Below are 26,036 nucleotides of genomic sequence, written 5' to 3' on the forward strand. Positions count from 1 at the left end.
TCCCCAAAAGCTTCAAGGTCAGCAATAATGATCACGTTATCGATCTGAATAAGGTTCAGAGAGTCCAAATCATATAAATTGTCATCAAATAAAGAAATAGGACAAACAGAGGGATGTGTTCTCGTCACTCATTTTCAGCAAATTGTACTTGATGTAACTAGAAATCATGTACAAGACACGAGGTCTGACCAGCAGTATTCAATAATCACTAATCCAATTGCTGCGATAACTCTAGATACCCCCAATCCTTAATCACTCGAGCACAACTGAGGTAAAAAAAAGATATGTGAGATCCTCTCATTGTTTCTTGAACAAGAAACACATTTCTTGAAAAAGAAATAAAGCGTGCAGCAGATGTGCAGTACATGTAGGCATGTAGGACAGTGGCAATATGTATGTTCGTGCTCACTTGGATCAGCAGAGCAGCAATTTTAGCCCCCATATACTCGTTGCATGTATCATCTTGCCAATACTGTCGTGCATGCATGGGGAGGTGAGAAGGCATCCCACCGCCGCCAGTCCGTGCGCAGTGGGATCTCTCAACTGCACTAGGGTAGGGTTTGGTGACAGGGTGGAGGAATGACATGAATCAAATTAGACTAGCCACAATGGAGAGTAACATACACTAGTAATATAAATATATCCCTAGACTATGTTACTATCTTCATAGTGGGTAGTAACATAAGTACTAGTAACATGCAAAGCCTTATTTATTAGGTTATAGACTCATATTGTATTGGGACATGTGATGTTACAGTAACTAGCTAAGTTACTCAAACTACCTCTCTCCTCATTAACTCATTGCCACATAAGCAAATTTGCTGAGTTGAACTTAATGTTACTGCTGAAGTTATTCCCACTGTGACTAGTCTTATGTTGGTCAGACCGTGAATCTTTGGAGAGAGAGAGAGAGAGAGAGAGAGAGAGAGAGTAGGGAATAAGAGGGGAACCTGAATCGGAGAGAGGTGACGGCCATAGAAACATGCCCCATCGCAATGCAGGCGAGGTGGTCGTGCAGGCGAAGGAGACGAGGCGTCCCTCTCTTCAAAGGAGGGAGTCGGGTTTGGAAAGCGAGCTTGGTGCGGCTCCCTTGGAAAGGCACCAGGATATCCCGCTCATTGATATGAACTCAGTCAACGACGGCGTCCGGCCGGGATCCTCCGGACAAGGCGGTGGCGATGAATCTCTGATGGATGAGGAAGGCGTCGCGTCACCAAAATGTGGAGCAGGGGGTGGGGAGGGGGTGCATGTGTGCTGCCGCGACGTTAGAACCACCGTGGCCGGATATACTCCCTCCGTCCCAAAATAAGTGTCTCGAGCTTAGTACAACTTTGTACTAAAGTTAATATAAAGTTGAGACACTTATTTTGGGACAGAGGGAGTAGTTAGGATGGGGTGCTGTTCGCCGCCGCCGTCAGAGCCACGACGTATCCGTATGGAGATGTGTTACAAAGGCCAACGGCCCATGACGCACGATCGCCCTGACCAGCAGAAATATAGGAATCCGGGTTCCATCGCCTTCAAGTTCAGGACTAAAATACCTTCGTCAGGATCTAGTTTAACCATCAAGGATGAACTGAATTTCAGATTCAATCAGCCCTCCGAATCCAGTCTCGGTAACAAGACCACGCTTAAAATCAATGTTGGGGATATCGCTTATCGAAAGCTTATTGGTCGACCCAAGATAAAGGGTAAAACATGTGGATGCGTATTTAAATGATGGAAACAAAAAAATTGTAGGTAAACGGCAACACTCAAATCACGGGGTTGGGGAGGAACTGGTTATGTGCGGCGAACTGAGCGACAATGGCTATTTGATACTAGAGGCTGCTATGAACTTACGGATGGGTCGGAAATGGGGATCTAGGAGAAAACGATGGGGGACTGCTGGTGATCTTCAGACTTGCATACCTCGGTGAATACTTGGATGACTTCGGCTCCTTGCGAATTTGGCATGCATCGACAACGTGAAGGCGAACGGCGGTGTGCCGGGCAAGCGGCGTGGTAGCTGTGAACTGGTCGATACCGGGCCAGATACAACGATCTCGCTTAGCCGTGTCCCGATCAGAGCATGTGGATGTAGGTGCCGGTGGGCCACGCGTGTTCTTATTGAAACTGATGATCGACTATGTAAACGTGCCGTGCTAATGGTGATTAGCATCATAATACGTGCGTGACGGACATGTATTTTTTGAGAAAAATATGAATTGTATATATCAGAGAGAAAAATGAACCAGATATAACTATTTTGGGTAAATGATAAATGGGGGATAATATATAAAATTTAGGAAAACTCAGTACAAAAAGATAACTAATATTGAGGCGCCATGTTTTACATCAAAAATAAAAATCTCAGATGAGTGTGAGATGCTAGAAGGCCAGGCTGGTTCTTTCAACATGGATGGTCCAGACGGGCAAATGCAAAAATTCAGGACCAGACTTGTTCCAATACGTGAGCACTGGTGTGGAATACTACCTGATGTAGTAGTATCTGAATTACCAGTGACATAAATGCAGTTTGTTGATCCAGAGACAGATAGATGGTGGTATAAGCATGCATGCCAGTGGACGCCGTGCCCAGACGGAGCTTTCCGCCAAAGCCGAGCCTTTTCTCTCCGTTGCCGTCCTCGTCAGACCAGCCAAGTCCCTGCCCCGCGAGGCCGGCGGAGAGCGAGCGAGCAGCCGAGCAGGCGGGGCATGGCGGCGACCGCGAGGGGCAGCGTCGGGGAGATCCGGGCGGGCGACGTGGAGGCGGCCGGGCTCACGGCGGCCGACGCGGGGGCCTTTCTCGCCGCGCTCCGCTCGGCGACCGGCAAATGCGGCGCCGACGCGGCCGCTGCGTGGGCGGCGGTCGTGGCGGCGGGGGTGCTACGGCCGGACCACCCGCACGCGCTCCACCAGCTGGTGTACTACTCCGTCTACGCCGGCTGGGACCGCGCCCAGAGAGGCCCGCCGCCCTACTGGTTCCCCTCCCCGTAAGTCGCCGGCCGCCGTCCATCCCCCCCCCCCCCCCCCCAAGCACAGCTCAACAGGGCTTCTCTCCCAGCGCTTAATTCGCCACCAACTGTTCGATCCAATCGGGTAGTGGGAGCAATCAATGGCTTATCAATGGTGAAAGTGACTGCTAGTCTAATTCCACGAGTCACTTAAGCTTATGGTTCCATTAATTTAACCCAGTATTTTAGTCTAGCTAACAACATTTGAGTCTAACAACAACAGTAAGATACTAGTGCTATTTTGGTAGTACTAGCTAGCTTATAACTGCTCTGTGGATTCGCATCATTTAGCACTACTGTGTGATAGGATGACTGGTGTATATATAATTTACTTCATGACACAGTTATCATGGTTGTTGCAGGACTGACTGTAAGCAAACGAATCTTGGGAGAGTGATGGAAGAGAATGGTCCCAAGCTGTTAGGAGCATCATATAAGGATCCAATTTCAAGCTTTGGCCTCTTCCACGAATTCTCTGTTCAGAACCAGGAGGTCAATTCTTCTTTCTAAATTTGGAATTTACTTCACAGAACAAGTGCATAACTAGAACATCGGTTCAAAATTTTATTTCTTCATAATAGCCTCCTAGGTGATCATTGCGTAGGTCTACTGGAAACTGGTGCTGAAGGAGCTCTCCATCAAGTTCGTACGAGAACCAAAGACGATTCTAGACGCGTCAGATAAATCAATGAAGGGAGGGTCATGGTTCCCCGGTGCGGTGCTCAACATTGCCGAATGTTGTCTGCTACCTTGGCCTTCCCAGAACAGGACAGATGATAGCATGGCTATTGTCTGGAGGGATGAGGGCTTTGGCGATTATCCAGTGAACCGTATGTCGTTGAAGGAGCTTCGCACCCAAGTGATGTATGCATTTCTTAACAAATTAAGAGTAGGGGGCATGCAGAAACCTTTATTTTTCTTCTGTTCTATTGTACAATTTCATCATCATGGTTTTGTTGCTTTGGTATTTTCAGGACTGTTGCAAATGCCCTTGATACCATGTTCCGAAAGGGTGACCGCATTGCAATAGACATGCCAATGACGTGCAATGCGGTTATTGTTTATTTGGCAATCATCCTTGGAGGCTTTGTTGTTGTGGGAATAGCAGACAGTTTTGCACCCCAGGAGATTGGCAATCGTATGAGGGTCGCAAAAGCAAAGGCAATTTTTACTCAGGTTCGACTGTAGCAACCAGCAAGTCTTACGATCATCAGTACTATAGTAGTGCTTATACTAATTCCACAGGATTTCAGGATTTCATAATTAGGGGAGGGAAGAAATTTCCACTTTACAGGTATATGATGGATCAAATTATTTAGTTCATATATGTGTTTCAGTAACTTAATTTGCTCAGCTTTAACAAGAAAATTGTAGTTATTTAGCAGGATCACAGCTTGTGAAAATAATCATTTTGCATTGATGTAACAATTTATGTTTCATTTATACCTTTTTGCATGAACGTACTGAACTACCACAGAACAATTCTCAGCACTTAACTAAATATATCAAATTATATTCTTCAGCCGTGTCATGGAAGGGACTTCAGCTAAAACTATTGTAATTCCTGCAACTGGAGATAGTCTTGGAGTTACACCAAGGAATGGTGATATGTCCTGGAAAGATTTTCTTTCTCGTGCTGCTGGGAGGTATGCAGCAAATGATCCTTCCATGTCACTCAAAATAAACGACTCTGTTCAGATGCTTTCTTTTCGTGAAAATTTGAACACCCAGATTGCAAAACAGAGGTGATTTTGTGAGGTGACCAACATGGGAGCTACATGTCTTGGATTTGCAGGTCATCCATGTACTCTCCAGTTTATCAATCTGCAGACGCCTTAATTAATATACTGTTTTCATCAGGAACAACCGGTAAACACTGCCTTGAGTTTCTGACACAAGTTCCTTTAATCTCTGGTTGCACCGTTTCTCACATTCACAACTTCACGTGTGATTTGATCTGTTCTATTTGCTTCTGGTGCAGGGGAGCCAAAAGTTATACCGTGGACACAACTTTGTCCCATAAGATGTGCAGCTGATACCTGGGCACATTTGGATCTTCGACCAAAGGACGTAGACTTGTGGCCTACAAATCTGGGTTGGGTTATGGGACCTATACAAATATTCTCATGCTTTCTAAATGGTGCAACATTGGCCTTATATCATGGTTCTCCACTTGGACGTGGTTTCTGCAAATTTGTGCAGGTGTGGCCTATTTTGCACCATCTCTTGGTTTAAACTGCTAAAGTCGATTTGTCCTTGTTCCATTTTTTTAGTTAAAGTAAACCTTGGCGTTGTTCTTATTTTTTGTACCCATTACTTCGCTTGAATCTGGTATAGATAAGGCTTACTGGCTACCTAATTAACTTCATAGTTTGTAACTATTCTCCCAAGTTTTTTTTAATGCATCATAGGGCTTTTTCTTCTGAATGAATCAGGTAGGATTTTATCAAAAGTCCCTGCATATTATATTAGAAGCTGAGTATAAGCTGCTCTTTACTCATGCGCTTCGTGATAATGTCCAAATTGCAGGATGCCCGTGTGAGTGTATTAGGATCTGTGCCTAGCTTGGTGAAGTCTTGGAAGGCAGGGAATCTTACTAAAGGGCTAGACTGGACCAAAATCAGGCAAGTTGCTACTTACACTGTTAGAAAGCATTCAACTTCATCACAAGCTCCGCTAAAGAAGCTAAATTTCTATAATCGCAGGGTACTTGCCACAACAGGGGAGGCTTCTGATATTGATGATAATCTGTGGCTATCTTCGCGTACCTGCTACAAGCCCATTGTTGAGTGCTGTGGAGGCACAGAGCTGGCATCCTCATACATTCAAGGTAGACTTTTACAGCCACAAGCTTTTGGAGCTTTCAGTGGTCCATCAATGTCCACTGGGTTTGTCATACTCGATGAACAGGGAAATCCATATGTAAGTATTGTTCGTAGAATATTCTAAGTTTGGTGATTGCGTTCGCTGCATAAGCATTTGACGTTTGCTATGACAGCCTGATGATCTACCTTGTTCTGGAGAAGTGGGTCTCTTCCCTTTATATTTTGGTGCTACCAATCGGCTTCTCAATGCTGACCACGATAAGGTTTACTTTGATGGAATGCCCATTTACAGAGGACGGGTATGGAGTCGCTTACCTCAATTTTTTATATCTAAACTGCTTGACAAAATTATGAAGATGTTCGACATTTGCAGCAGTCAACTTTTTAAGCTTTATAAAATCAGTGTGTTCTCCAAGTTTTCCAGTGGAGCCCTACCAAGAAGATGAGAAGCAAATATGTGATTTAGACATGCTATTGTGCTCTGATATAAGTTGCAATGATAAGTGTGCTATGAAAAATAGTACTAGCAACATTTGAGTCAATGTTCCCTTTGCTGAACTAATCAAATAAATCTGACTACATACTTTTAAAAGTTATCAGTAATAACCAGAATGGTGAAAGCTCACACGTTGTAACGGTATTTCTACTTCAGCAACTCCGACGACACGGAGATATAATCCAGAGGACAGTAGGTGGTTACTATATCGTACAGGGCAGAGCAGATGACACTATGAATCTTGGAGGGATTAAGGTTGAAGCTCCCCCTTCATTGTTTTCAGTATGATGTCATCACTCTTGCATCTCATGAAACCAATTCAATATTGCTCTTGCCTGACCAGACAAGTTCAGTGGAGATCGAACGGGTTTGTAATGGAGCCGATGAGGGTCTGCTAGAAACAGCAGCTGTTAGCATCAAACCTTCTGGCGGGGGACCAGAACAACTGGCTATATTGGCAGTGCTAAAAGATGGATCGACAACATGCGATGCAAATCTTCTGAAGAGCAAGTTCCAGAGAGCCATTCAGAAGAACCTCAATCCCCTTTTCAAGGTAAGAGCTTCTCTTTTCTGACGTTCAGTTCAGATGATCAGATGGGCGCATCCATAATGAGGGAATTGAGATCGTTTGTTCGTCCTGACAGGTGAGCTACGTCAAAATCGTCCCCGAGTTCCCGAGAACTGCTTCAAACAAGCTGCTCAGAAGGGTCCTGAGGGATCAGCTGAAGCAAGAACTTGCGAATCGCAGCAAGCTATAAGGGGCCTGAGGGATATCTATCTCTTTTCAACAGGAAAATGGATCTTCATGATCCAACGTTATTGAACTCACGGCGTGTTACAACGGTTCGATTCCCTTTCATTCACTTCATTGGGGGTGTAGATTCATAACACTTGTTATTGTATTGTATGTGTTGAGCTCATTGGAAGTAATGAGGCGATGGCTTGCTAAAATCGGATCACTCTGTATGTTTGAAGGTTTATAAGCCATCATATTTTCTTATGTTTTCTCTTTATATCTTTATAAGACAAGATGAGGTGCATTATGTAGTGTCAGATCAAAGCTCAGATATGTTATTTTTTGTTACTCTTGCAAGCTAACGATTTAAAAAATCTGAACTTCTTTATACAGTTTGTGCTGGGAAAACCGCAAAGAATATTGTTGCTCTTGGATTTAATACAAGTAATTAATATGATCTCTGCATACCCAAAATAGCTGAAGGAGTAGCTTGAGCGGAGGCTCTCCAAGTCAATAAGATCACAACCACCTCATTCTTCCACACGAATCCAGCAAGCTAGCTAGAAGTAGATTAAGAACAGGAAGACGGAGATGAAAGAAGTAACCAGGGAGCACACGGTGCCACGTTCGCGTATCCCGAAATTCAAATTCTTGTGGTGATTCTAATCTCCACTGTAGAGGGCCCTGGCCAACAAAGTTCACACGATCACAAAGACACATCCTTCTACGTGAGCTTTGGCCACAAAGTGCAGTAACGACAGTAGATATTGATTTTTGTAATACGAACAATAAAAAACAGCAAGCTAGCAAGTAACAAAAGTGAGTACAAACGGTATTTCAATGCTTGAAAATGAGGCCCAGGGTCCGTACTTTCGTTAGTGCAATCTCTCAACAGTGCTAATATAATTGGATCATATAACCATCCATCAACGTGCGACGAAGAATCACTCCAAAGTTTCTATCTAGCGGAGAACATAAGAAGAAATTGTTTATAGGGTACGAAACCACATCAAAGTTATTCTTTCCGATCAATCTAACCACAAGTTATCCTTTGATCTATCTAAGAGTTCATATTAAAATAACACCATATGATACACATCAACCAACTCTAATGTCACCTAGATACTCCAATGTCACCGCGATCCGTGAGTTGATTATACGATATGCATCAAACAATTTCAGATTCATAATACTCAATCCAACACAAAGAACCTCAAAGAGTGCCCAATGATTTCTACTGGAGAAACAAGGACGAAAATGTGCATCAATCCTATGCATAGATTACCCCAATGTCACCTCGAGAATCCACGAGTTGCATGCCAAAACATATATCAAGTGAATCAATATGATACCCCATTGTCACCACGGGTATTCATAGCAATACATACATCAAGTTCTCTCAAATCCATAAAAGTATTCAATCCGATAATAACGAAATCTCAAAGAGAAAACTCAATTCATCACAACAAGATAGAGTGGGAGAAACACCATATGATCCAACTATATTAACAAAGCTCGCGATACATCAAGATTGTGTCAAATCAAACACATAGCTATTAGTACAAACCCTCAGCCCCAAGGGTGGACTACTCATCGGGATGATGAAGATGGTATCCGGTCATGATTTCCCCCTTCGGCAGGGTGCCGGAGCAGGGTCTAAATTGGTTTTTCGTGGCTATAGAGGCTTCGGCGGCGGAACTTCTAATTTAGGGCTATTTCTGGAGGTTTCTTTATTTATAGGATTTTTTGGCGTTCGAATCACATGAAGTTGGGCCTAAGGGGGCCCACCACCCACCAGGGCGCGCCAGCTCCTGGCGCGCCCTGGTGTCTTGTGGGCAGCAGGGGGCCCCTTTGGTGGTTCTTTGCTCCATTATTTCTCTTTTCTTCCAAAAAAATCGTCAAAAAGTTTCGTCCAATTCTGAAAACTTTTATTTCTGCACAAAAAACAACACCACGGTAGTTCTGCAGAAAACAACGTCAGTCCGGGTTAGTTTCATTCAAATCATACCAAAACCATATAAAATTATTGTAAACTTAGCATGAATACTTCATAAATTATAGATACGTTGGAGATGTATCAAGCATACAACAATAAAAAATGAAGCCAACTAGTATTGTGGCTAATAAGGGTATGGATGATTTGTGTCACTAACGTACAAATGGATACAAAAAGAAATTAACATATGGAAGCAAAATGTATAGAGTTCAAACTATATTGCGATTTAGATGCTACATAACAAAGTAGCACGAACATGGTACTTTGGGAACAGAACTAGTCTTCCATGGAAGCATGGAAATTTGAAATCATTACCACCGTTGATCGGGATGCATAGTTTGAGATTTGTGTACCAAATTAACCAATTTTCGCAGAGGATATGGTGTACACAACGGACAAAGCATATTGACACTTGTGAAAATTCGCCGAATCAAGATATGAACATAAGTAACATAAATCAACTCAAGTGCTTCAGATTTAAGTTGTACCAGGGTGATTCGCCGGGCTGTCCCGGGCTGGCAGGCTTCTTTGTGAAACTAAAATGATTTACCAGCGTGATGGGGAGGAAGGTAGCAGGGCATGGTCCTAATGGTGAAGCAAGACGACGAGAGGGATGCGAGGTCATCGGAGAGAGCAGCATTGAAGGCGGAGCATTGGACGAGGGACATGTCGCTGCACCGGCTACCTGAAGCAATTGTAGACGTCGCGAAGTTTTGGGGCGGAGTGAGGTGGTGGCAGAGGTAGCCATCGTGGAGAGGGAGATCGGCGAGCTCGGGGCCTCCCTCGCCCCACGATGCAGGATGGGTCGGGCAAGTGAGATTAACTCGCATGCGACTACCTAAGGTGGTTGTTTAGACGGGGCAGGCAAGATTTTCTCGAATCAGTCCGCTTAGAAATATAGGCCGCGGGATTGGAAAAGCATCAACGGCACATGACCCGTCCGTCAAAAGTTTCCTATCAGACAACTTCCCTTAGAACTCAAATCATGAATTTTAAGCAACTTGAGCATGAACATGTTGCGCAGTCTTGGAAAAGAATGAAATTAATGCTAAGAAATTGTCCTACTCATGGTTTAAATCTTTGGATGATCATACAAAATTTTTATGCAGATGGAATTTTGTTTCTAGAAATCTTTTAGATTCCGCCGCGTGTGGTACTTTTGTGGAAATTATTTTGGGTAAGCTACTAAATTGTTAGACAATATTATGACAAATTATTCACAATGGCATACCGAAAGAGCACCTACTAGTAAGGAAATTAATTCGGTTGAAGAAATTAGTACTTTGAGTGAAAATGTTGATGCTCTTGAAATTGGTTGCTAATAAAATTGCTCCTATTGATATTAATGATGTGCCTTTGTCTACTTTGATTGAGCAAAATAGTGATCCCGTAGATGTGAATTTTGTCTCGCGGAACAATTTTAATAACAATGCTTATAAAGGTAATTTTAATCCTAGGCCTTTTCCGGAAATTCCTCTAATAATTATGGTGGTTCCTATGGTAATTCTTCTTATAATAATAATAGTGACACCTCTGATCTTGAGAATAATATTAAAGAATTTATCAATGCTCAAAAGGTTGAAAATCTCACGATATAATTTCTTATAATCATCGATAGAATTTCTCACGATGTAGAAAATCTCAGGTTGAAATTAAAGCTTGAGAATTAAAGTTTTACAATCTGAATAAATAAAAACAGTAAGGTAGCAATCGATAAAAGTGAGCACAAACGGTATTGCAATGCTTGAAAATGAGGCCTAGGGTCCGTACTTTCGCTAGTGCAATCTCTCAACAATGCTAATATAATTGGATCATATAACCATCCCTCGAAGTGCGATGAAGAATCACTCCAAAGTTTCTATCTAGCGGAGAATATAAGAAGAAATTGTTTGTAGGGTACGAGACCACCTCGAAGCTATTCTTTCCGATCGATCTATCCAAGAGTTCGTACTAAAATAACAGCAAATAATTTCAGATTCATAATACTCAATTCAACACAAAGAACCCCAAAGAGTACCCCAAGATTTCTACCAGAGAAACAAAGACGAGAACGTGCATCAACCCCTATGCATAGATTACCCCAATGTCACCTCGGGAATCCGCGAGTTGAGTGCCAAAACACATATAAAGTGAATCAATATGATACCCCATTGTCACCACGGGTATTCATAGCAAGACATGCATAAAATGTTCTCAAATCCGTAAAAGTATTCAATCCGATAAAACAAAATCTCAAAGGGAAAACTCAATTCATCACTACAAGATAGTGAGGGGAAAACACCATATGATCCGACTACATTAACAAAGCCCGCAATACATCAAGATCGTGATATCTCAAGAACACGAGAGAGAGATTAAACACATAGCTACTGGTACAAACCCTCAGCCCCGAGGGTGGACTACTCCCTCCTCATCATGGTGGCCGCCGGGATGATGAAGATGGCCACCGGTGAAGATTCTCCCCTCCGGCAGGGTGCCGGAATGGGGTCTAGATTGGTTTCTCGTGGCTACAGAGGCTTGCGGCGGCGGAAATTCTGATCTAGGGTCTCCGCTAGGGTTTTTGGGTATTTGGGCATTTATAGTGCGAAGAGGGCGGTGCGGGAGGCCACCGAGGTGGGCACAATCCACATGGGCGCGCCTGGGCCCCCAGGCGCGCCCTGGTGGGTTGTACCCCCCTCGGGGCACCCACCAGGTGCTGCTCTGGCCCATTGGATGTCTTCTGGTCCATAAAAAATCCACAAAAAGTTTCGCTTCATTTGGACTCCGTTTGATATTGATTTTCTGCGATGTAAAAAACAAGCAAAAACAACAACTGGCACTGGACACTTTGTCAATAGGTTAGTCCCAAAAAATGATATAAAGTTGCTATAAAATGATTGTAAAATATCCAAAAATGATAATATAACAACATGAATACTTCATAAATTATAGATACGTTGGAGACGTATCAATACCTACCGTAGCTGTGCTGCATCATCCCTTCCTCTTTGGTGAAAAACTGACGCGGACACGAGCCATCACCGCCTGGCATCCAGATCCCCTAGAGCACCTCCATGGGCATGATCCGAGTGTCGACCAGCAATCCAAACCACCAATGGAGCCGCCAGTGACCAGCTTGATCAGAGCAGATCCAGCACTAGGAGACACCAGGCTAGGAAAGGGGGAGGAAAGGGAGCGGACCTCGTCCACGACTAGCGCATCCTCGCGTCGGAGATGGGTGGCCTCACCGCGACAAAGCCACCCCACCCTCCCAATGGCCTAACCAATGGCCTCCCCCACGTCACCCCCAGTGGCACCACACCACGACTCCCGACCGAGATCCGCAAATGGCCAGAACCAGCCACCCGCCCATGAAGGGGGAGCGCCGGAAAGAGCCCTACCCGTAGCCGAAGAGGAACACTAGGAGGACCACCACGAGCCGGCCGCAAACGCGCAGACGCCAGATCCAGCCGCCGCAGCCCCACCCGCTCTGCATCGAGAATCCGCCACACCGCAGCAGGAGCGACGTTGTGCAGCCACGGACAACGCCCAGAACGGTGATCATAGCCGCCGCCTCCATCCCGCATCGCCCGCCAAGACCAGCGCCAGAGCCAGGGGCCTGACCCGACCTAGGTGGAGCACGCCACCACCGGTAGCCGCCCGCGCGCAGCCGTCGTGCTGCGAGCGCGAGCCCAGGCCACCGATGTCCACCAACCCGCGGCACGCCGCCGCCACAAGCACATGGTTCCGCGCCACTGCACCCCACGAAAGCACGGCGCCTCCGCTCGTCAAGGATGTCCCGCGCCAGCCTCCAGGCGACGAGCGGGAGGGGAGCACAGGCCCCGCCGCCGCCAACGCACACCGGGCTTCGTCCGGCGATGGGGGAGGATGTCGGAGGAGGGGTGGGGGAGGCGGCGGCTTGTGTTTCCTCCCGGGGAGCACCGGGGATGGGGGTGGGGGGTTTAACTCGCATGCAACTACCTAATGAGGTGGTTGAGACGGGGCAGGCGAGATTTTCTCGGACCAGGTTAATTGGGCAGTCCGCTTAGTAATATAGGCCACGGGATTGGAAAAGCATCAACGGCACATGACCCGTCTGAGAAAAGTTTCCTATCAGACAACTGTATGTAAGTGTTTTTTTTTTGAACCGGGCATTAACCCCTTTCATAATGGTCCAAAAGGAGACTAGAAACTGTATGTAAGTGTTTCCCATTTATTTTTGCGTTATGAGGCCGGCTGTCATCTAGAAGAAGTTGTTGATCACACAACTCCACGGAACTGCAGCAGATAATAGATCTTTGTGATGAGCGTTACCAGCAGTCATCCGCAGTCGACCTGAGATTAACCTATATCTTGTGTTGGATGGCCCAACCCTTCCAATCTTCAATGAAGTAGCAGTGTTACGTGGCATACTGGACCGTGTGCACCAGGCCTTCATGGCCATGCCATACCCAAACACGTCCTTGCACGGCGTCGTGGGCACGCCTAGCACCACCATCGGATTCGCAGGCGGCGAGGTGGGCTGCTGGTTTATGAACTCCACGAGGCTCCCCATGAGCCTCTTGCTGGTGGCCCTCAGCGGACTGTAGAGGTGGAAACCGTGCTCCTCGCCCTCCGACTCCACCACCGTCACCTGGCGGCGCCGCTGGATCATCCAAGGCCAGCGCGAGTCGAGATCACGCATGCGGGCCGCCAGGCGGTGGCCGCGGCCCCGCAGGCTGTCCTTCCCGGCCACGGCGATGAGCACGCGGCGGCAAGCCAGCGATGAGATCTCCGAGGCCGGAGGGTCGATCCGGGGGTCGTCGTTGCTGGCCTGGCCGGCCGTCACGAACGGCCAGAGCCGGTCCACCCCGTTCGGCGGGAACACCGCCACGGTGGTTTCGTTGTCGTCCCACGCGAGCTCCAAAGGCAGCCGCTTGGCTCCCCAGAAGTAAGGTTGCACCATGATCAGCCCCTCGATGTCCATAATCTCGTTGTTGACTTCGTGGCTGGCGCGGACTGCCGTGTGGTAAACGATGTTGCCGCCGGCGCTGTCGCCGGCCAGGAACGTGCGCGCGGGGTCAGCGTAGCTGGCCAGCCACGGGTCGGACAAGGAGGCCGCCCACTGGAGCGCGGCCCACGCGTCGTCGTAGGCCGCAGGGATGGGGAACTCCGGCGCCAGACGGTACTCCACCGACACGACGAGGGCCCCGGCAGAGGCGGCGAGGGAGGTCGCGTAGCGGTGGTACGTCCGGCCGAAAGCGCTTTCGGTGCAGAACGAGCCGCCATGGACGTAGATGACGAGAGGAAGCCGATTCCTGCCTGCGGTCTCGGCGGCACCGGACGGGAGGAACAGGCGCACAGACACGCCGGTGGCCTTGTCGACGACGACGTCCCTCGTCGCCACCCCACGGTTGCGGGCCTGATCCGACGACGCCGGCACGAATGGACTGCGCAGGAAACGCTCGATGCTGCCGTCCTCGTACTTGCGTACGAACGGGTACATGTCCACGGATATGTTACGTCCGTCGTTGTGATTCGCTGGAGAACTCTTGCTTGCCTGCATGGCGCAGTTGAGCTGCTCTAGTTTGGAACGCTTGTTTCGAATTGTGCCGCGTAGACGTTGGCTGCATCTCATGGGATTTTATAGAGCGATTTGCTTCATCGGCACTTTACTAATGAGATTCGGACGGAATCGACGGTAGTCGATTGGTCTGATGCATTACCTCCGATCAGACTACAGAGTAGAAGAGTTTTCCTTAGAAATAAATATGAGTATTTTCATTTTCTGTGTTAAATATGCTTTGAAAGAGACCAAGTGGTTGTACGACCGTGCGTTCGTCTGCTATTAATAGTACATGAAATAGTGCCTATCACGACAGAAGCAACTACCCCTTTGTCTCAGTTATTATGGATGACCACCTGCCCAACTAGGTCCATTTTTGGGTAAGCTAGCTCACTCATCTACTTAATTATAAAGTGATGACAGTCGCTATATGTTTATGGGTACACTTACATTCAGTACAATACACGAAACACTCTCTTTACCGACTATCGCAATCTTTACCGAGTGTATTTTGTCGAACACGCGGTAAATCCTATATCCTAAATCAAATGACAGAGAAAACACTCAGTAAATACAAAACACTTGGTATAGGCAATGGTTTACCGAGTGTCGAACCAATGACTCTCCGTAACATCTGAGACATTTGGCAAACAACGCGAAGGTGTCCCTGCTTTCGGCGGTTGACAGCAGGGTGATGTCGCCTTCATCTTTGCCGACTGTTTTTCTGCAGACACTCCGTTAAATAAGTTAGCAATTATCATTGTTCATCTATACTGAGTGTTTCCCCGAACTTGGTAGACTTAATTTATATATTTATTTATTTTGAGATCAGGTATAAATCTTGATAGAACTCTCCATAGTTGAACATGTTGTTAAAAGAGAAGCCTTTTTGTGGACATGTAGTTAAAATATTTTAGTAATAGTCACAAGGATTTCACGGCAATAGACATTACACTTATAAAGGATGCTGGAATACCCGTCACCTGAGGCTCTTAGAGGGTGAGAGGAGTCATCCGTTTCTAGGTGGAATGCCACGGGGGCCACTCGGGGCTCTCTGCACCGTCTGATCTGCCTGGACGGCACGCGCCTGGGCGACCTGCATTGGCGTCCATGACGGGCGGACCCCTGGCGCGCTCGGGGCCACCGTCACGCGACTGTTTTGGTGCCCAGCAAATGCCCCCCCCCCCCCCCCCCCCCCCACGTGTTGTCCCATGTGCAACTGTCCAGGAGGACACCGCTGATGCCAGCTTTTCGGGGGTGTTGCTCACGCCGGCTTGCACGAGGGGTGTGCACGGCTCAGCGAGGAGGCCCACCGCGACGTTCGATTCACGCTGGCCTGTCGTGGCTGGCTCCCTGTGGCTATCCGCGCTGTTCGATTTGCCTGGACAACGCGCACGAGGGCGACCTTCCTTGGAGGTCCATGATGGCTGGACCGCGGGCGCTTTCGGCCGTGCCTGCGTGTGAGGGTTCGAGCGCTCGCCCACGCCCATCGGAATTCCTGTACCTGTCTTTCAGCATCTTCGGCCCCCGATGGGCTGCGTCGGTCGCGCCAGCTAGCCCGACGCATGCGGCGGGATTTTTATGTCTCGTGAGTCATGCAGGCGCTCGTGGCCGGTTGTGCTTGCGTGCGCCAGCCGGGGCGGGACATTAGCCACGCGGTGCGCGTGCTACGTCACGTGTTCGATAGGCGTCTTTCCGGGCTCTCTACACAACCGAATGTTCGGTTCCTCTGCCCGACATTATTTCTATACCAAGTTTTGTCGGATGGACGGTTGCATGGCACGTGCAACGTTGGATGCCCGCCCCAGGCCTTCCATAAAAGCGTGTCATGTGCTTCTGGCATTGTCTACCATGTCCTTTTCTTCTGGCCCAAGCACACCGGCTTCCTCTCGTTCCCCTCTAATGGAAGGATTTCGGTGAACTTCTTCGTCGATTCGGCTGCAGATCTATGTACGTCCATTTTGCATCATTATTTGCTACTGTAATTTACCTTATTTCAATGTTATATTTCACATTATGATGCAATTCTAATGCCTTTTCTCCCTTAAAATTATATCAAGGGAGAAAAATTATCGGTAGCTGGAATTGGATCAAAACAATTACAACAGAGATAGCAATTATTTGGAGCGAGAATTGCAACGAGAATTTTTGGAGAATTATTTTAGAATATAATAAATTATGAAGCAAAAATTTACTAGATGGGGACCACCAGGCACCCACAAGGGCAGGTGGCTCGGCCACTCACCCGGCCGCGCCACCTAGGCTTGTGGGGCCCTGGTGGGTCCCCTCCCGACGTCCTTCTGCCATATATTCCCATTTTCCCTAAAAAAATCAAGAGAAGAGTTATGGGACTTTCCGCCGCCGTCTCGAGGCCGAACTAGGGTAGGAGCACTTTTGCTTGATTCCGCCAGGGATACTTCCCTCCAGGAGGGGGAAATCGAAACCATCGTCATCAACAACACTCCTCTCATCATAGGAGTCATCATCTTCATCAGCACCATCTCATCTCAAAACCCTAGTTCATCTCTTGTGTTCAATCTTTGTATCAAACCTCATAATGGTGCCTGGGGGTGCTAGTAGTGTTGATTACATCTTGTAGTTGATGCCTGTTGGTTTAATTGGTGATAGATTATTATGTCATATTTTTAATCATATATTTATACCCACTGATCATGAACAATATGATGAGTTGTGAGAAGTTTCACTTGTTCATGAGGACATGGGAGAAGTCTTGTTACTAGTAATAATGTGAAGTTGACCACCGTTTAATGTTTTGATATTATGTTGTGTTGTTCTTCCTCTAGTGGTGTTATGTGAACATAGACATGACACTTCACCATCTTTGGGACTAGGGGAAGGCATCGTGGAATTAGTTTGTAGATGATAGGTTGCGGGAGTGATAGAAATCTAAACCCCAGTTTATGAATTGTTTCGTGAGGTGTTGTTTTGGATCACATATTTAATGCTATGGTTAGATTTATCTTAATTATTTCTTTTGTATTTGCAGATGCTTGCATGGAGGGTATAATCATAAGTAGGTATTTGTTCAAGTAAAAGCAGTACCATAGCTCTGGTCAAATCACATAACATATCTAAGTATCTATTTTCTTATGCTTCAAGGATTTTATTATCAATCTCTAAACTACTCTTACTTGCATGGTTTTGAATGTTTGGTTCGCTCTCGCCTTTTGCGTCAGGGCTCAACGGGTCATCTAGTGAAATAAAGAGAAGACAACTCCCCTTTTCTAGTATGAGTTTGGCGAAACGGAACTACGTGAGAGGAAGGAGATAACGGTTATAGATGGATCTCTATAGATGACAGCTAGTTTTACAACCGAGACATGATGATACAATTATAATGATTTATCTACACTGCAATAATTCGATCCCACAAGATGAATTGTTCCTAATTTCTGATTAATGTGGTAATTTTTAGGGGGTCTCAAAATAGTATAGGTATAGATATAGATGCTTATGACCCCCCTCCTTACTTTCGAAGGCATCGTGCTGAAAACTCCAACTATTAGGATGAACAAATTTGGGTGCAGGATTGATCTACCGGTGTCCATCTTTTGCCCGTTCTAGGTTAGTGCTTTTGGGTGGCTGGATACACCGGTTGCGAGTTTGCGACGGCGATGGCGGCGGCGACAGTAGCCAATAGAGGACATAACCGGGCGGGATCGGTTTAGCCTTTGAGCACTAAGGAAGCAACGCCAGTAACTAGTCCTGCACATGGAGAAGGTGGAGGCGTGTACTCAGCACTAAGGAGACAAAGCCAGTAGCCAGTAGCTAGTCCAATTGATCGAAGGACGTTTCTTTTACTTGGACCGAAACTGCATGAGTTGTACTCTTTCTGTTCCAAAATAATTGAAGTTAAGGGGGAGATTCTTTTGATGCCTTCGATTAGTAAATGTATGCATATGTATAAGATAACATAATTCATTCTCAGTACTATTCATGAAGTAGCTTATCACATGGTGAGATTCACGGAAGGTCGTGCTGGAATTTTATCTATTTATGGGCCTAGCCCAATAACAATTTCAGAAATTCCTAATAAATCCTAGAGGCCCACTTAGCCCATTCGTGCAAGGCAAGGGACACTACTAAAGTTTAGTCCCACATTACTAGTTTAGAGGGAGTTGGACCTCTTTATAAGGGAGGTTCTTTCCCCATATGTATGAGCATGAGAACAAGCGCTGCTGCTACGATTTTCCTCATCCCGGCTTGCGGCGTGCACCGCAGGTCGGGACAGTAGGCCTCCGAAACCGCACCTCTTTGAGTCCTATACGGGAGAAGGGTGATAAGGTTTTTGGGGAGCGCTCTGCGCGACTACTGACTTCTTCGTCACGGACACCCCGGACTCCGACGACTACTTCCCCGACGTCGACAACCTCCTCCACGACATGGCTACCGAGGACACCGACCCAAGTCCAGTGCTACTGTTGCAGCTGCTGTCCCGTACGTGTTCTTGTTCCTTGTTCTAGTCCTTGCCCTACACATGATAGGTTCTACTTCATATATGCTACTTGGTCTACTGTCTACTCTAGAGATGTTCGGTTCTAGTTTATATTTACAGATGTTATCTACCTTCTCTTTGTCAGATCGCATGACTTGCTTTATCTCTGCTACTTTAGTCATGCTTTATCTAGTATTTCCGTTAATAAAATCATATGGTAAATTGCTCATATTTCCAACAATCCAAAAACCTTATTATAGGCAATTTACACCAAGTGGTTTTGCTGCTTCCATGAGACCTCCTATGTTTGAGGGTATCCACTATAAGAGGTGGCGCGTGAGAGCAGTCTTATGGTTTCAAACCATGAGTTGCGATGACGCCACTCTTAGCAAACCTGAAGGAGAGCTTGATGCTCAACAGGCACAAGCTTTTCAGAAAATGGATACTCTGTTTAAGGCTGCTCTCTTGAGTGTTCTTGGTGAGAACATAGTTGATGCTGATGCGTCAATTGATAATGGAAAGATATGTGGGATGCACTCGAGGCCAAGTTTGGGGTCTCGGATGCTGGCACTGAGCTGTACATCATGGAGCAGTTCTATGATTACAGGATGACTGAAGAGCGCTCCGTGGTTGAGCAAGCTCATGAGATACAGTCATTTGCTAGAGAACTTGAGCACTTCAGTTGTATGCTACCGGACAAGTTTGTTGCCGGAGGTATCATCAATAAGCTTCCTCCTTCATGGAGGAACTTTGCTACCTTACTGAAGCATAAGAGGCAAGAGTTTTCCGTTCCGGATCTCATTGGCACTCTTGATGTGGAAGAAAAGGCGAGAGCAAAGGACACACGTGCTCGAGGTATTGAGGGAGGATCTAGTGCCAATCTGGTACAGAAGAAGAACTTCCAGCTCACAAGTTCAAGAACAAGGGCAAGTTTGATGGTAAAGCAAAGTTTGATGGGAAGAACAAGGCTGTGCAACACACAAACTTCAAGAAGAAGAATGACAAGAAGAAAGGTGCTTGTCATGTGTGTGGGGATCCTGACCATTGGGCTCCTAGTTGCCCTAATCGCTATGACAAGCGTCATCCTGGGAAAGGCGGCAAGACCGCTAATATTGTCATTGGAGACACTGACATAAAGGATGCTGGGTATGGTAAATTTCCCACTATTCTTTCAGTATGTCATTCTCCTGATTGGTTGATTGACACGGGTGCTAATGTGCATGTATGCGGTGATATTTCCATGTTTTCATCTTATCAGACTGCAGGGACTTAAACCGTGCTGATGGGCAACGGTTCAAGTGCTTCTGTTCGTGGTGTTGGCACGGTCGATCTGAAGTTTACTACGGGGAAGATCGTGCGGCTGAAGAACGTGCATTATGTCCCCTCCGTCAATAAAAATCTTGTTAGCGGATCTTTTCTGTGTAGAGATGGCTACAAACTTGTCTTTGAGTCGAATAAATTTGTAATATCCAAGTATGGAACCTTCGTTGGTAAAGGCTATGAGTCAGGAGGCCTGTTTCGTTTATCCTTATCAGACGTTTGCAATGAAGTTGTTAATCATATTTGCAACAATAGTGAATCAAATGTGTGGCATTCACGTCTTTGTCATGTTAACTTTGGTTGCATGTCGCGACTAGCGAAGTTGAACTTAATCCCTAGTTTCACCACTGTCAAGGGATCTAAGTGTCAAGTGTGTGTGCAAGCTAAGCAACCTTGTAAGTCTCACACGACTGCGGAAACGGGAAATCTTGCACCACTCGAGCTCATACATTCAGATCTATGTGAAATGAATGGTGTTTTGACAAAAGGTGGAAAGAAATATTTCATGACATTAATTGACGACTCCACTAGATTTTGCCGTGTGTATCATCTGAAATCTAAGGATGAGGCTTTGAGCTTTTTCAAGATCTATAAAGCTGAAGTGGAAAACCAACTTGATCGAAAAATCAAGAGGCTTAGGTCCGACCGTGGTGGAGAGTATTTTTCCAATGAATTTGATGCTTTTTGTGCGGAACATGGTATAATCCATGAGAGGACGCCTCCCTACTCACCTCAGTCAAATGGGGTGGCCGAAAGAAAGAACCGTACTCTAACTGATTTGGTTAACGCCATGTTAGACACATCGGGTCTCTCCAAGGCATGGTGGGGGGAGGCGATATTGACGGCATGTCATGTCCTAAACCGAGTCCCCACAAAGAACAGAGAGATAACTCCATTCGAGGAATGGGAGAAGAAAAGGTTAAAACTCTCTTATCTGCGAACATGGGGTTGTTTGCGAAAGTCAATGTTCCAATTCCAAAGAAGCGGAAGCTTGGACCAAAGACTGTGGATTGTGTTTTCCTGGGATATGCTTTTCATAGCATTGGCTATAGATTCTTGGTTGTAAAATCTGAGGTACCTGAAATGCATGTCGGTACGATCATGGAGTCGAATGATGTGACTTTCTTTGAAGATATCTTTCCCATGAAGGATATGTCTACCTCGTCTAATCAGGAGATGCCTAGTTCATCGAATCAGGAACTAGTTACAATTACCGAACCTGCCATTTCGATGGAACACTTTGAAAATTCCGTGGAGATGAACAATGAAGTTCCTACTAGGAGCAAGAGACAGAGGATTGCAAAGTCCTTTGGTGATGATTTTCTTGTGTATCTCATAGATGACACTCTCAGTTCTATTTCAGAGGCCTATGCATCTGAAGATGCTGACTATTGGAAGGAAGCGGTTCGTAGCGAGATGGATTCCACCTTGGCGAATGAAACTTGGGAGATAACTGATCGTCCTTATGGGTGCAAACCTATAGGATGCAAATGGGTATTCAAGAAGAAGCTTAGGCCTGATGGTACTATTGAAAAGTACAAGGCTCGGCTCGTGGCTAAGGGTTATACCCAAAAGGAAGGTGAAGACTTCTTTGATACTTACTCACCTGTGGCTCGACTGACCACTATTCGAGTTCTACTTTCACTAGCTGCCTCACATGGTCTTCTCGTTCATCAAATGGATGTTAAGACTGTTGGAAATATGCCCTAGAGGCAATAATAAATGGTTATTATTATATTTCTTTGTTCATGATAATTGTCTATTGTTCATGCTATAATTGTGTTATCCGGAAATTGTAATACATGTGTGAATACATAGGCCACAACATGTCCCTAGTGAGCCTCTAGTTGACTAGCTTGTTGACCAACAGATAGTCATGGTTTCCTGACTATGGACATTGGATGTCGTTGATAACGGGGTCACATCATTAGGAGAATGATGTGATGGACAAGACCCAATCCTAAGCATAGCACAAAAGATCGTGTAGTTCGTTTGCTACAGCTTTTCCAATGTCGAGTATCTTTTCCTTAGACCATGAGATCGTGCAACTCTCGGATGCCGTAGGAGTGCTTTGGGTGTGCCAAACGTCACAACGTAACTGGGTGACTATAAAGGTACACTACGGGTATCTCTGAAAGTGTCTGTTGGGTTGGCACGGATCGAGACTGGGATTTGTCACTCCGTGTGACGGAGAGGTATCTCTGGGCCCACTCGGTAATGCATCATCATAATGAGCTCAATGTGACTAAGGAGTTAGCCACGGGATCATGCATTACGGTACGAGTAAAGAGAGTTGCCGGTAACGAGATTGAACAAGGTATTGGGATACCGACGATCGAATCTCGGGCAAGTAACATACCGATTGACAAAGGGAATTGCATACGGGATTGATTGAATCCTCGACATCGTGGTTCATCCGATGAGATCATCATGGAACATGTGGGAGCCAACATGGGTATCCAGATCCCGCTGTTGGTTATTGACCGGAGAGGCGTCTCGGTCATGTCTGCATGTCTCCCGAACCCGTAGGGTCTACACACTTAAGGTTCGGTGACGCTAGGGTTGTAGAGATATGAGTATGCGGAAACCCGAAAGTTGTTCGGAGTCCCGGATGAGATCCCGGACGTCACGAGGAGTTCCGGAATGGTCCGGAGGTGAAGAATTATATATAGGAAGTCCAGTTTCGGCCACCGGGAAAGTTTCGGGGGTTATCGGTATTGTACCGGGACCACCGGAAGGGTCCCGGGGGTCCACCGGGTGGGGCCACCTATCCCGGAGGGCCCCATGGGCTGAAGTGGGAAGGGAACCAGCCCTTAGTGGGCTGGGGCGCCCCCCCCGGGCCTCCCCCTGCGCCTAGGGTTGGAAACCCTAGGGGTGGGGGGCGCCCCACTTGCCTTGGGGGGCAAGTTTCCCCCCTGGCCGCCACCCCCCTTGTAGATGGGATCCAGGGCCAGCGCCCCCCCTCCCAGGGGGCCTATATATAGTGGGTGGGAGGGAGGGCAGCAGCACCACAACCCCTGGCGCCTCCCTCTCCCCCTGCAACACCTCTCCCTCTCGCAGAAGCTTGGCGAAGCCCTGCCGAGATCCTCGCTACTTCCGCCACCACGCCGTCATGCTGCTGGATCTCCATCAACCTCTCCTTCCCCCTTGCTGGATCAAGAAGGAGGAGACGTCGCTGCTCCGTACGTGTGTTGAACGCGGAGGTGCCGTCCGTTCGGCACTCGGTCATCGGTGATTTGGATCACGGCGAGTACGACTCCATCAACCCCATTCACTTGAACGCTTCCGCTCGCGATCTACAAGGGTATGTAGATGCACTCCTTTCCCCTCGTTGCTAGTATACTCCATAGATGGATCTTGGTGATGCGTAGGAAATTTTAAAATTCTGCTACGATCCCCAACAAAGACTGCTTTTTTCCTAAATGGAGAGTTGGACGAGGAAACTTATATGGAACAACCAGATGGGTTTGTACTAGATGGTCAGGAAGGAAAAGTGTGCAAGTTGCTGAAGTCTTTGTATGGACTCAAGCAAGCACCCAAACAGTGGCATGAGAAGTTTGAAAGAACTTTAACCGCTGCAGGCTTCGTTGTAAACAAAGCTGATAAATGTGTGTACTATCGCCATGGTGGGGGCGAAGGAGTTATTCTTTGCTTGTATGTTGATGACATACTGATTTTTGGAACAAATCTGAATGTTATTAAGGAGGTCAAGGATTTCCTATCTCGTTGTTTTGAGATGAAGGATTTAGGAGTGGCTGATGTCATTTTGAACATCAAGTTGTTGAGAGACGATGATGGTGGGATTGCATTGCTTCAATCTCACTATGTGGAAAAGAACTTGAGTCGCTTTGGCTATAGTGACTGCAAGCCCTCTCCAACACCATATGATGCGAGTGTGTTACTTCGAAAGAATCGAAGAATTGCTAGAGATCAATTGAAATATTCTCAGATTATTGGCTCGCTTATGTACTTAGCCAGTGCTACAAGACCTGGCATCTCTTTTGCTATTAGCAAACTGAGTCGGTTTGTCTCAAAACCAGGAGATGTGCATTGGAAAGCTCTAGAGAGAGTTTTGCGTTATTTGAAAGGCACTGCGGATTATGGAATTCACTACACTGGGCACCCAAAGGTGCTTGAAGGGTATAGTGACTCAAACTGGATCTCAGATGCTGATGAGATAAAGGCCATGAGCGGTTATGTATTCACTCATGGAGGTGGCGCTGTTTCTTGGAAGTCTTGCAAGCAGACCATCTTAACGAGGTCAACAATGGAAGCAGAACTCACAACACTAGATACAGCTACGGTCGAAGCAGATTGGCTTCGCCGGCTCTTGAATGACTTGCCGGTTGTTGAGAAACCTGTACCGGGTATCCTTATGAACTGCGACAATCAAACTGTGATCACGAAAGTGAGCAGCTCAAAGGATAACATGAAGTCATCAAGACACGTTCAGAGAAGGTTAAAGTCTGTCAGGGAAATGAGAAACTCCGGAGTTATTGCATTGGATTATATCCAAACGTCTAAAAATCTGGCAGATCCTTTTACTAAGGGTCTATCACGTAATGTGATAGATAATGCATCGAGGGAGATGGGTATGAGACCCACAATATGATTTGTTCACAGTGGTAACCTATTCTTTGTGATCGGAGATCCCGTGAATTAGATGTGGAAGACAAGCTGTTGATCAACTGAGAGGAGAGTATCCTTACTATTAACAATACCACTCCATGAAGATGCAATACTCTCCTAAAACTGTATGGCAGGTTGATGTATATCTTAATGTGTTCTAAGTGGCTCATTTAAGCAGAGATGTTGTCCTGCAGAACATCTTTTGAAGAACACACCTATATGAGTCTGATTGTTAAACGTCGCAATCTATGAGAGTAGGGTTCTCTCTAGTAAACTCATGAAAGGTCTCGGAGTATGACGCATAAGCTCCACCCGCGGGGAAGACCCACGGTAGCCACGTATCGGTCAAGGCTTTATGTGAAGCTAGATTCGCAGAAAACTTGCAGTTCAAGGCCCAGTCCACTGTTCAAGTTGCTTACTAGTGTAGCATAGAGTTCTAGGTGGAAGTTCAACTTAACAGTCTCCACTGCAGTACCGGTATATAAAACAGTGTTTTGGAACTAAAGGCAAATTCTACGTGCCTCTAGGATCTGGTGGGGGATTGCTGGAATTTTATCTATTTATGGGCCTAGCCCAATAACAATTTCAGAAATTCCTAATAAATCCTAGACGCCCACTTAGCCCATTCGTGCAAGGCAAGGGACACTACTAAAGTTTAGTCCCACATTGCTAGTTTAGAGGGAGTTGGACCTCTTTACAAGGGAGGTTCTTTCCCCATATGTATGAGCATGAGAACAAGAGGGACATCCACGCGCGCTCCTTCTCCGCCGCCCGCCTCGCCACGCCACGCCACGACACGACACGACGTGCCGCGCCGCGGGTTGCGGGAATGAGCCGAGCCGATGTCTAAATTTTTGCCACGCACTACGGGTATACGAAAGGTCACTCGGAAGCTGGAAAGTTTTTGCTGTAGTGGATATTGAATACGAATGCTGCACCCTTCGGCTGCTATCTGTTCGTTTCATCTCCCTCGTTCCCTTCAACTCCCGACGCAGCCTCTCGCCTCCTTCTCTTGCGCCTATAAAAGGGAGGTCGCTCCTCTCAGAGAGACGTACCAG

At 46.5% G+C, this 26,036-nt stretch overlaps 2 protein-coding genes across 3 annotated transcripts; one reads left to right on the forward strand and one right to left on the reverse strand.

The window, feature by feature from the left end:
* Window positions 1-2,572: 2,572 nt before the first annotated feature.
* On the forward strand, window positions 2,573-7,317 carry LOC123166159 (probable CoA ligase CCL12). 2 transcript variants are annotated; one of them, XM_044583931.1, is made up of 14 exons: window positions 2,576-2,975; window positions 3,359-3,488; window positions 3,601-3,860; window positions 3,971-4,172; window positions 4,250-4,290; window positions 4,520-4,642; window positions 4,792-4,865; window positions 4,978-5,198; window positions 5,526-5,620; window positions 5,702-5,918; window positions 5,995-6,120; window positions 6,474-6,572; window positions 6,661-6,870; window positions 6,962-7,317. In XM_044583931.1, the coding sequence occupies exons 1-14, from the start codon at window positions 2,698-2,700 to the stop codon at window positions 7,073-7,075; spliced, it is 2,190 nt and encodes a 729-aa protein (XP_044439866.1). In that variant the 5' UTR covers window positions 2,576-2,697; the 3' UTR covers window positions 7,076-7,317. The 2 variants fall into 2 exon arrangements, with proteins under 2 accessions (XP_044439865.1, XP_044439866.1); XM_044583930.1 differs by having other exon boundaries at window positions 2,573-2,975; window positions 5,526-5,918.
* A 5,835-nt stretch (window positions 7,318-13,152) lies between these two features.
* LOC123168172 (probable carboxylesterase 5) lies at window positions 13,153-14,620 on the reverse strand. Its single transcript, XM_044586043.1, has one exon. The coding sequence runs from the start codon at window positions 14,571-14,573 to the stop codon at window positions 13,272-13,274; it is 1,302 nt and encodes a 433-aa protein (XP_044441978.1). The 5' UTR covers window positions 14,574-14,620; the 3' UTR covers window positions 13,153-13,271.
* Window positions 14,621-26,036: the final 11,416 nt, after the last annotated feature.

This window comes from Triticum aestivum, chromosome 7D (genome assembly GCF_018294505.1).
Source record: "Triticum aestivum cultivar Chinese Spring chromosome 7D, IWGSC CS RefSeq v2.1, whole genome shotgun sequence".
Taxonomy (NCBI): Eukaryota; Viridiplantae; Streptophyta; class Magnoliopsida; order Poales; family Poaceae; genus Triticum; species Triticum aestivum.

Excerpts from the sequence above, each read along its gene's own strand:
- LOC123166159 (XM_044583930.1), top strand. The coding sequence starts at position 2,698 with ATGGCGGCGACCGCGAGGGGCAGCGTCGGGGAGATCCGGGCGGGCGAC. Across the intron at positions 3,861-3,970 it reads GAGCTTCGCACCCAAGTGAT|GACTGTTGCAAATGCCCTTG; the intron begins GTATGCATTTCT and ends TGGTATTTTCAG. Across the intron at positions 4,291-4,519 it reads AAGAAATTTCCACTTTACAG|CCGTGTCATGGAAGGGACTT; the intron begins GTATATGATGGA and ends TATATTCTTCAG.
- LOC123168172 (XM_044586043.1), bottom strand. The coding sequence starts at position 14,573 with ATGCAGGCAAGCAAGAGTTCTCCAGCGAATCACAACGACGGACGTAAC.